The 12,845-nt window shown below is 38.7% G+C and overlaps 1 protein-coding gene across 6 annotated transcripts in view; it reads right to left on the minus strand.

Annotated features, from left to right (window-relative positions):
* Window positions 1-12,845, minus strand: part of LOC135461325 (CLIP-associating protein 1-like) — a 65,455-nt gene that overhangs the window by 39,701 nt on the left and 12,909 nt on the right. For all 6 annotated transcript variants that reach the window (XM_064738359.1, XM_064738361.1, XM_064738360.1 and 3 more), the window contains exon 9: window positions 9,736-9,806. In XM_064738359.1, coding sequence (XP_064594429.1) covers window positions 9,736-9,806 — 71 coding nt within the window. The remainder of the gene's footprint in view (window positions 1-9,735; window positions 9,807-12,845) is intronic.

A 12,845-nucleotide genomic window follows, 5' to 3' on the forward strand; every position in this document is an offset into this window, starting at 1 on the left:
GGCTCAAGAGTGATACAGATTCTAATTTGTGGCCTTAGCAGTATTTTTAATCTCCCCAATGCTTTAAAATAAATAAGAACGAAAAAAAAAAAAGGGGTCACTGTTTTAAAACAGCCTTCCAGTTTAAAATATTTTAATCAAAAACGTGCTACTGATAAAAGAAGCTTTCATTAAACCTATTGTAACGACTAGTATGATGTACAACTTCCGTAAAAACCAACACAAATATATGTTTTCGTTAAATGAATGGCCCCGATTAATAAATAGGGCATCAAAAGTTCAACAAAAAGTGTGGCTTACAGAACTGCTTGTCACAGCCAAGACCATTCTCCAACACCTTGTACTGTTGATACTAAATTATGTAAGCCTATCATTATAAGATACCAATGGCTTTCCACCACTGGTACACCCAGGTTTATGTCACCTTTTTTCGATAGCTTATCAAGATGAAGGTATTCTTAGAAGAACAGGGTGGCGATACAAGTATAATCAATGTCATAAAGAAGTCAGGACAAGACCACTAATGTAAACAGTAACATTTGTCCCAGATTGTGGATGCTTAAATGATGTCATTTCAAGTTATACATCTAAAACAACTAGACTATTTCACCCAGTTATTAGGTGGCGAATGACAGCTGGAATGTGTAGGTATCAATCTGGCTCCAGGCTACCTTTTTTTTTTCAGTTTATTTTAGTTTTTTTTTCCATGGACCACTGATGATTTATTGACTAATATGGAAGCTAGAGGTATGTGAGAGTTGTAAGGTACACGTGTGTACTGTAAGGTTATCCTCCTGCCGTGCAGACTACACCAAACATAAACCTGCCCATTCAGCTAGAGAATGGCATATCATCGTTACTAGTCACACCTAGTATGTCAACTCTCCATGACCACCATCTACAGCATTCAGATTCTGATGTCAGTCCCCACACGTTTTCTAACCCTTGTCCAATATCAAGTACAATACAATCTTCCAAGCTTCTTGATACTGTTTCACTAGGGCATAAAGTCCATCACTGGCCTGTTGGGGCTCCCAAGTCTGTAGATACAAGTATCTCATCTAAATCCTCTGACCTCATTCCCTGCTGAGAAATTCACACAGTCTCATAGATTACCACCTAGCTTCCAAAACTAAGCACTCCCAGGCAAATCCTGTCAGGTACAACCCCAGATAAAAGCTAAAAATATATTCTCCAGCAGATAACTGGTCAACAATTAAGTCATTACGAACACTGCTTGAAGAAATAAAGTCTGTATCTATGTTGATGTTTCTCTGATTGACCACAGCAAACCAAGAATAATCCAACACAGAAACAGTTTAATTCCAATGACTATTCCATCTACAATTTGATCAATGAAACTGGATCTTACTTCACATTAACCATCTACACTACCATACAAAGGCATCTAAAACCTGAGATTGTCTGAAGAGTATTTGTTGTTCAAATATCCATGTACTAGCCGAATAAGATACCATATTTATTCATGGTGAAACAAAAAGCAACATTAAGCTGCTATTGCCTTCAACCTCAGCATTAGCAGTTGTTGTGACAGCCTCTGTTGATTACCAACTTAAGCATGCATGGCGGATCCACACAGTTTACAGGCCCTTAAGAAGCAGCAAGCCTTCACAACAAACACATCACCTGACAGCAAGGTAAGAAAACTACGGCCCAATGGACACCGGCATGGCCGAGTCAAAGTTCCGAAAGGTTTCTTAAGGTCAATCCCCTGTACAGGTCCAGTAATGAAGTTGTCTTGATAGCAACACGCTTACAGCATACCAGCCCTATAATGACAGGCTCAACTTTCTGATGGCCTGGCCATAACAAACATTCAGCACATGCGTAACATTCATGTGGCTCCATTTCTTCAGAGGCTAGGGGCAATTCTTGAAGCACAGCCCAGTGCAGAAGAATGCAAATCAGACTTTTAGCCTAGCACCACTCTGGCAGTTATAACCCTCATTTCTACCCCAGCACCACAACACAAAGTGACATTCCCTCACGTTGTATGCAACTGAATCCAAGTACCTCTTCCAGACAGGATTTGACTGATAACATGGCCAGACCATTATCTACAGCTCAGATCATATTCTGCTGTCTCCAACAAAATAATAAGTTTCGTAACAGTTATTATCCCATTTCAACTTATAGAATCAACCAGCCCTCTAACACTTGTTCACATCCCATTAAACCCTAGCCTTGAAAAGACAAGAGCTTTGTTCTCTGTACGGAAGTTCAACTTGACCCGTACTATCTTCTAGTCTTCAGCCAAATCATTCAATGTAGTGTGGCTAAACAGAATTATCGCACTGGTCGTTACAGGGCTGTCACAAACAAAATATCTTGTAAATAAGACAACCTGTAATTGCTCTGCTTTTAAATCTCCTTCGAGGTACTCATGTACAGTATTATCGTTAATAGGGATTACAGGTTCCGAATATAGCACAGATTCTAGTGCTGAAATTTGGCTGAGACCACTGCGGGTTTCGAACAAGCAACCTCAGAATTCGAAAACCCGCAGTGGTCTCAGCCAAATTTCAGCACTAGAATTTGTGCTATATTCAGAAAGTGTAATCCCTATTAACGATAATACTGTTACTTTATCCACTTTCTAAATGACATCTATACCTACTCATGTACAGTTCAATGTAAAATAGGCTGCACTTTTGTGATCTAATGAATGAGACTTCTATAATACGCAAGATTCAGTATAAACATCTTTTTTTCAAGATGTCCAGATTAAATTAGCTTCTTTTACCCATATGGACTCTGTATCCACTATCATGTTTGAAGATACTAATAGCTCTATGTATTATACATGTACATGTATTTAACAAAATTGTCATTTCCCAATATATTCCATCAAGATTTGCTTGCCCTCAAGCATTTGCTGGGCAGAAACACATTCAGGAGAAATGACTGTCTGAAAAAAATCATCTAGCCTGAATATCAACCATGATGTGTCTTTGCAAATTATCTGTATTATTACCTTTGATATCAGCTGCCTGTTTTAGGTCTGAGTCAAGTGTGAACAGATGAGTGAGGGGGCTTTCAATGGGTTGTCTGAGCAGGTGAAAACATTTCACATCATTAGAAAAGGTGAATGATCTGTGTCCAAAAACCAGTCAGTTCAATTATAGCTGTACATGTATCTGCAGGCTGTGGTGAGAACATAGCTGTATGACAAATGATGGATTGATGCACCCTACACATCTACCTGTGAACTCACATTACCTGTAAGTGCATATTTCCCACAAGGACAAATTGGATGATTGATAATTGCTCAAAACCCTCATCTACCTTTCATTCTTAAGTGACCAACTGTTTAAATCCACTTTCATCTCAATGTTTCAATGTGATAAAGCACTTCTAATAAAGACTGCTACATGTTAAAAATGTATGTCTGACCTGAATTATCAGTTTCAGTAGCTTACATGTAACCTGTCTTTACACAACTATTCTCACAAATTCTGAGGAATTTCATAAACGGACAAAACTAGAAGGATAACTTGTTTGTGTACTGAGCTGGGAGGCCTGCTCTATGACTTTGATACGCTTCAGTGGGGAATGAAATTATAGCCAGGCTTATGGGATTGGCCAGCTAAAAGCTTCTCATTACATACAGCAGTTGTTTTAACCCTCCCTGATTAACTCTCATGTACAAAATCTCATATGTACAAAATCTCATGTGCTCTGGTAATCTACCCTATTTACCAATGTGGCCCTGTGAAAAATAATATCACAGTTTACATGGCATGTCCAGACCCTGTTGAAGCTTGCTCTGTACTGGTTCTGAGGCCTCTATTAGCCTGCATAACCTAGGCCACAATAAAACATATACGGAGAGCTGTCGCATACAAAATGACATGAGGGCCAAAGAACCCACAAACTATGAAAAATTAATGTGAAATGCAATAAAATATTTAATACTACATTTCAGACATGCCGCATACATGTATAAAGAACTTGAATGTATAAGTATGCTCAGTTTAGAATTAATTCAAAACTTTCTACGCACATCAAAAAAAAAAAGGGCTTTTAATTCAGCAGCTTGAAAGTTACAAAGCTTGAACTCTACAGCAGTGCAAATTTTTTGAGACCATTGATTCAGCAGTAACAGATCTTTTTCAAAAGGAAGACACACATATCATACACCTTGTGAAATATTTAAATGTCCTCTCCAAGAATAACGTCAAATTTAAACTGTTAATCTGTCCATTTCTTTCCAGCCTTGTTTAGTAAATCTCCTTCTGTGAGGAATAATCCATGCATTTCCCCTATGAAGTCATGTAAAGATCTGTACAAATCAACTGATTGCCAGAGAAGGCCACACGGAAGATTAGGAGAGGCCAAGTCAGCAGAGAAGGGGGAATAACACAAACATATTTACTTATCAAACACACATTAGATGTACGTAGAAGTAAGACACAGGGTCACCCAATAAAGAAATGATACAATTAGTAACCACATGCATGCTATCAATTGGGTAAACTTACTGTTAGTGGAGTAGTCCATGAATAAATAATCATCCATAGGCATTGGTAAATTGCTAAATTTGAACACATCGTCAAATATATCCTGGGAATCCTGGTATGGTGCGGTGAAGTTCAGTAGACGTTCTGATATGGACTGGTCCGAGGAATCCCCCATTCTGCCACATCCAGAGCCACTTATTATCTCAGACTGACGGCCAGGTGGGTTACAGGTAAGGTTAACCCCAGCTGCACATGGTCAACCTAAGTCTGGCCCCGACATATACACTGTTACAGAGATACAATACACCTGTTCACAAGTTTCAGTCTACATGTCCATCTGATGAGCGGCGAGCTACCTCATACCTGAAGGCAGATAATTAGGGCAGGTGATGGTCGAGCAAAGGCCTACACATGTAAATGACCATGTCAGGACACAGTGTCACGTTGGTTGCATACAAACACAACCATGTGGACCTTTCTGTTCATTAGTCCACAAGAACATACGCAGATCGTTAACACACCTGTGGAATTTGCCTTAAAATGGGTGGACATGAAGCAATACTGCCACAACAATATCTGCTAATGAGAGCTTTACAGAACACTTCAATTATTGAAGAGAAGAGCCATAGAAGTATGTAGAAGAGTTGGGTCCAGGCCAGTTCTGTTTGGGACATTCCATCCAGCCTGAACTATAGGGGACACAGAGTGGCTGGCTGTGCACACATACAGTAAATCACACTTCATGACAACATATCAGATGGTAATAATTGGGTCACATCATAAAGAAAGAATGCCAGAGCCACATGGAAGTGTGTGTGTTTCATTCTTCTGTCCAGTGCAAGACTGACACCAGCTGCTTGTAACCTGGTTAGTCTACCTGAGCACAATGACCAATCAAGCGTTACACCTGCTTAACAGATCAATATAGAACCTGAACAGTACATAACTTCTCCTGCATCTATCTGGTCTTCTGCCTCTCCTTTAACCCATGAAGACCACAATATTAACAGTACACACTTAGACAGATGTATCAATGTCACACCTCATACCATAAGGAGATAAGGCCAGGCAAACAAGGGTCAGTCTCAAAGAATTCTTGAAAGTATGTCAGAAGCACCCCACTAAATTAGAGCACCTGTTATTAAGACAGAACAAACAAACTGGCTTTGTTCTTGGTGTCAGCTGAGTGGTAGGACCAGTAGCTCTTCACAGGACAGAGCAGTGATTACCAGGCTCAACTGGTGTGACATAAAACAGGAGTCCCAGCACCCCCTACAACATGGCTATATATGTGACGTGTTAATGCCAGCATTTCCCAGGGCACATGTAGATAATGCGAGTTTCCCACAGGTAGGACTTTAATGGATTGCCAAGATCTACCAGGTGTGATAACTGCCCCAGACTAACTCACAATGATAGCCCCCGTCATTCAGCCCCCTCAATAACTCAAGCATGGCCTTGATCATTTTTAGGTGTGCTGAAGCGTTAATGCCAGTCTTATCCCTTCTGATCAGATTCCACAGACTGAATACATGGTTAGGGGAACTAAACAGAAGAAATTACACATCAAATGAGAGGAGTCTTCCTGGACATTTAGTCACAGTGCCCTTAACACAATTAACGTGAATGCTCAGCTAAATCTAGGTGAAATAAAATCTAAATACATATTGGAGTTCAAGGAACAAGAATTCACATGCTCCCAGATTTCACTTCGCCAATAATAGCTATGAATACTTTTGACTTTAAAAAGAAGAATGAAACAAAATCTAAATGCACATTCCGTGTCAATGAACACAAATTCACATGCAGAAATGTACCGGTATCCAGTGACAAAAGGGAGAAATGAGCCTGCAGGAATCTGTATAATTGTACAATGCCAAAGAAAAATGTACCAGTTTACAGAGCCTGGCGCGTGAACCTGACGACCTCCCAATCTCACTTAACACTCTGGCTTTCCCCAGGTGCCTCTGTTAATGACATGGAGAGGTCAACTGATGGGCACCAGGCTTCAAGACACAAGCAGAAATCTGTCCTCAAACACAGTTCAGACAGGCTCAGTTTAACAGAACTCCCTGTCTCCCCTCAACGATAAAAATGCCAGGCCAAGAACTGGTTAGCTAGGTTTCACAAAGCAATCCTTCTTATTTAACGGCCAGATTAAAAATTCTCGTCAGTCAACAATTTTTTTTTCCTCACCCATTTTTTTTTGTAAGTTACAAGGATGTATTTGTAAACAAATACCCAAAGTGAACATTTTTGATGAATTTTTTGGAGTCTATGTTGCTTGGTCAACCAATGTATGGTTTGACAAACTGCTGTAAGTCATATTAATTATCTTCAGTGGACTGGACAGTTGCCAAAAAGAAGTTGTCATCTGGTTTTCAATACAAAATAACAAGAGTTGTTCCCCTTGAATGAGGTAAACAGTCACCTTCATGCTGCAATCTATAAAACCATATTATATATTTTTTTCCCCCATATAAAGCCATGAACATGACAGTAATTGTGCTAAAAAATGTTTGACCTGGTCTGCCACCTCTCATCTAAATAGTCTGCCTTGAGAATTAAATCCTCATGAAACAAGCTTACAGAACCATTCCACTTTGGTCAAATTCAACAGGGTGTATAATGCCTTTCGGCAATTTAAAAATCTTCGCAACTTTGGTATAAATGATATTATTACCATAACAAAATAACAATGATTTCAGCAAACTCAACACACACCTTCACCAATAGAATATAATTGCTAATTACTGAATGTAATAATAATATCTAAGACCTGCAAAGAAAAATACATGTCATTAGCCAGAATTTACGTTAAATAATCCATCCCCAAAATGAAGACACTGGCAGTTAGTTTGTAGTTTTACTGATAAATATACATATAGTTAAATTGAATCAAAGATTTTACATCTTTACTATGTGACCCTTTACCAAGATGCTCAAAATTCTCCAGAAAGGCAGATACAGTCAAACCTGTTGTATGCGGCCAGTGAAGGGACACGTAAAAAGTGGTCGCATATGACAGTTGGCCACATAAGACAGGTTGTGAAGACCAAGCCAAATCACAACTGAATTAAGTTTCAGGAAATCTACACATGTAGGCCTACATAATAATGTTATAAATAAATCTGAAAGCACTAATCTGGTCAGCTACATAAATTTCATAGACAAATAACAATTGTAGTAATATAGTAACTCAATAATTTCACGTTTTGTGAGGTAGGCCTATGGATTTCACGCATTTAACAGCCGATTACAGAAAGAGTTTCAGGTGAGGGCACGCATGACAGGAGAACTTTCTTCCCGTCATTGTCAAGCCCTAAAAAACCATGTGCTAGTTTGGCCTACGTAGCTATAAATGACTATTCTAACTTTTGAACTGTAAATGGCAGATTGCTGAGATGTTCCATCATATTTGCCATTCACGGTGAAAAAACAACAACAACATGTATAAGTGAAGGAAGATCAATTTCTCCATGTGTTTGGTACAGGTAATATTTTGGCCACGCAAAATGAAAACACAGCACCATTTGCCTGCAAAGATAATGGCCAAGTAAGCCAGATAATTTGTCAAAGAAACCATTCATGGGAGGAACCACAGGAGGTCAGATTATATCCGATTATATCCAAGTCTGCCCGCTGTTTATGGCAATCATAGCGCGGACCTCAGCATGCCACAGTGCAGGGGTGTCCGGACAATAACCAGTTAGGCCTGATTAAAGAACAATAAAGTTCACTGCTATTGACCAATAATGTCCACACTTCACTTCTCATCACAAATGGCAGGTTGTAACTTAACCACTATAAAAAACTATTGAAGTCGGGTGGTCGCCATTTTGAGATTTTTTACTGTTCAAAGCCTTCGGCCACTCAGGACTGGCTGATGTAGAATTTGGTGGCAAAATAAATTGGCTGTTGGACACACTGGACAGGTGCCCGCATATTACAAGCCATATAAGGAGATATATGATTATATCTCATCATATCTCAAATGCATCCAGGGTTTACATGTAATGGAAAATGTGGAATGTTTTAGGATGAAATAGTATGCCCTATTGATAGAAATTTGTCTTTCTTTGGTGATATCTCCAAAGTTACAGATATATGCATTTACCAGTATAAGTGAATATTCCAGTTCATGAACTCTACTTCATCAATGATAGTTGGTTTCAGTTTTGACAAATCAATCTTTAATCAAGATAAATTGAAAGACAACAAGACTTTTCTCATGAAGTATTCATTAATTTCTCACGTACATAAGCCAGTAAAAGTCCCACCTTGCATACTACACTTCAATAATTACAGGTAACAAAATTACCACCTTCACTTTTTGGCGTTCACTCTATTTTAAAAAGGCTTTGGGTTAAATTAATTATTCCGTGTTTAATTGTTCGTGTCATATTTTTGCTTGCACACTGTAACCCTTAATTTATACCGACGTTAATTACACAAAAACGCTTCATAACAATGAAAATGACTGAAATTTTCTCGCATTGTGTCTAAATCATGTTTATTTCATCCACATGCATTAAAATTGTTAACATTTCATGTTATACCCCGTTGACAACATTTTACTAACACATATCAATATATATGCACATAACCTGCAATGTACTTTACCTTGCCCTATGTCCCACTTATTCCAAGGATAATGTTCCACAAGGGTATGAAGGCGAAAATTGAAAAGTTGAACTTTCTCAAGAACAGAATCTTAATAAACCAACATCTCTGACAAAATTTTTTTTTAACCGACATATTCTCTAAACTGACATAACTGCTTGGCCCGAGCATTGTTGGTACATGAATGTGACATGTCCCTATACATAACAATACAGTCTTGTGAATGTACTTGCAGCAAAGTAAATGTTACAAGGGAGGTAATACAGGGAGGCCCATTATGGTGGATTAATTCACTTGCAGCAAACAGCAGCTAGTGTTTTACTAAAGCAGAAAATATATCGACACCCATTTGCTTGTCCAGAGCAAAGTTATGAATAATTACTTCCAGAACTCTGGAGCTATATGTGTAAAGACTTTGTCAGGATAACTATGACTTCTTAAATAAGACTGAATGGCAGTTTATATTTATTTAGTGCTTGCATGTACCTAGACATCTACAACAGCACGCTTATTTCCCCACCACAATGACACCATCAAATTCAAGCGTGTGTATATACAACCACAAACAACAATGAAGCCTTGAACGAACTCCTTAGAAATCACATGATTTGAGCAAAAATCTGTCACTCACCCAAGTCGGCTGTAGGTAACATGCTTCCAGAATTCCGCAACTCCTCGAATTTAGCAAAGATCTGAGTCATCCTGGAAAAAATAAATACTGATTGTTTCAAACCTATTGTTTCACAAAGTATCAACTTAAATGCATTCTAAAAGGTGAGAGGAATAAGGAAGTTGAAACACACTCAGCTGAGAAGTTATGCTCATGGGAACAAAAGTACCCATACTATCAGTATTAAAGAACAGTCATGCTGCAGTCTTAAATATGTTAACACAAAACATGACAAAGCACCTTAACAGCAAACAGGTCTGTCACAAGCTAGCATGACAGTGCTGACAATTTGATTTCCTCAGGCATTTTTAGAAGCTTTGGACTATTTTTAAGAATTTATATTGTGACTAATGTCAATCATGATCCAAACATGTCACAGTAATTTCTCCTGATAATAAAACAAACATGAACACAACTGCAGGTATATTATTAACTATCGGTAAACATTACAGTACAATATAATCAATGTGACATAAAAGGTAACGTGCAGCTACACTGTACTGCACTACCCTGTATGCAACAACAGCTGTGACCATACAAACCATAACCAGGGCTGATGGTAGCAATTACATTAGAAGCCCATAACCTGGCAACACCATGGGCAGCTCATACCTGTTAATGTCTTACCAATATACCACCTGTAATTAATGTTCAGGTGTAGTAGTGTACATACCTGTCCTGCTCTTATAACAACAGGCCCGCTTTCCAGGCCCCAGTTCCTTAATGCTGTCAAAAGTTTAGCTAAATGTTAGGTAACAGAAAATTATCAAGAGCTACCACCTATAGGCAGGTTTTGAGTGCATGAGGAGGGGAAAAAATGTTCTAGGCTACATGTACATAGCCTGTGGCATGAATCATCAGCAGGAGACAATATACACATTTATAGCCTCACTGTTTGAGCCCCTGCGTCTGTAGCCCTGACAGAACAAATCCTTATCCCTAGCCAGAAAGCCCTGTGTGACAGCTTTATTCACGAATATAGCATCTTCCCCTAGGTTTATGGCTTCCTCATTACCGCTATGAGAAAGCTCACACGAAACACAGACCGTCATGGATGGTTGTTACACACATCATCTAGATCAAAGACTACCACCTACACACTTATCAGCTGGGGTTCAAATCCCACATTCTCTCGCCAACCTTTTCCCATACACATAAACAAAGCATCTCCTGCTAAACCATATCACATGACAGTCATAAATTTGGGATTGAAGACATGTAGCATATCTGAAGTTAGTTATGTAGCCTCTTCCTGGAGTGTGACGAAATGTTTTCTGACACACGTGACTGTCTATATTAGTGGTAACACAATCTAGATCCCTAACTGTAATCGATGTCACATGTATTATAAGCACATAGAGCCGTGCCCTGGCAAGAGAGTGCGGTGACATGTCTGGATGACTACACTGACTGGACTGTCATCTACATTAGCTGCTCGCTAATATCTTCAAGAGAGAATTCACAACAAATATGGATTTATTTATTCCTTCAATTGGTGCTTTTACACCTTCCTCAAGAATATTTCCCTTACATGACGGCGGCCAGCATTATTGTGGCAGAAAACTTAACAGAGCATGGAGGAAACCATCCGCAGGTTGCTGACAGACCTTCCCACATACAGCACAGCAAATATGAAGCATGAATGCTTAGAGATATGGTCAATATAATAGAAATACTTCATGTTCTCTTCCATAAATATTACATGTGTAACGTGAAGGGGTGGATTTACAACAGCGGTCGCACTGGGCTCAAAAGTGACATAGCCCACACCTAGCTACATGCCTGATGATGGAAGGTTACACTGCTCCCATGACGTGTTATTACGGCACTGCAGCTATGCAAGGCTTTATTGATTTATTTATTGAGTTAATTTTAAGGATGCCAGAGGCTGAGCTGAAAACAGCCAGGCATCAGGTATGCGTACTTCATTTTCAACATCTAGCATTCCGTAATATGGCATCTCGATTGAATAATACCTACAGCACCACAAATAAGCAACTCAATCAAATCTTCAGCATTTGAGGTATACTTCAGGTACATGTATCTATATTCCTTACATGCAGTTCTCCCCCCTCAAGTGAGGTCTGTGGGGCATCGTTTAGAATACGATAACATAAGGCCAAAGGTTGTTTGTTTACTTAAGACACTATGGTTTCCTCAAGCCAAAATAAACTCTAGAGAGGCCACCACATAAGTGAAACATTCCAAATATGGTGTTTAACAATAGTCCCAAAAAGTATTAGATGAATCATCATCATGACCAAAATAAGGAAAAAAATCTATGATATTATAAGGGCCTTAATAAATATGCTAAAATGTTAATCAGACAAAACACAGAAATCAAAAACACTTCTACTCTGCTTAAGTACATCTGTTCCAAAAGTATGTGGTGAAACATTTCACTTAATATGCATGTACATCTTCATGTATGTGCACATGAACAACCACTTAAAAGGCTTTACAAGCTTTGTCAACTGTTTTAAGTCCCCAGAGTTTCCAAAACCAAGGACAGAGGAGAATCTCAAACTTTCAGAGCCTGAGACTGGCAGTGAACCAACATTAGAGCCTTTAAGAATGACGCTTGCAGATATAACGACGACTTCATAGGCATCTTATGTCGTGTGACAAGATAACAGAATGAATGAATGATTATGGATTAACGCAACATGGGCAATTTTCCAACCATATCGTGGCGAGAACAAATTTTAAACAGGAGCCAGTACAGATATCAGAGATGAAACATAAACATGACATGTTACATGTACATCCCATGTTGGTGCTATACAACCAACCAGTGCCTCTAATCTCACCTGGTTTAATGTACATGTACATTTGGATATATATATATATCCTAAATGATCTCAAATTTCGTCCAATAAAGTGCATTTTTAGAGGCAAATAAATGTCAAAACGTATTATTTTTGGTGCTAAAACTTACAATTTTCCAGCAGAATATCATCCCATGTTCCATTCAAACCTCAAAACAGTGTTCAAAAATCAATAGAACTCTCAGAATCAGGAAATATAGGCAAGTGAGTCATGGACGAAATTTATGGTCATTTAGGGCATAC

The sequence above is a fragment of the Liolophura sinensis genome, chromosome 1 (assembly GCF_032854445.1).
Source record: "Liolophura sinensis isolate JHLJ2023 chromosome 1, CUHK_Ljap_v2, whole genome shotgun sequence".
NCBI classification, from domain to species: Eukaryota; Metazoa; Mollusca; class Polyplacophora; order Chitonida; family Chitonidae; genus Liolophura; species Liolophura sinensis.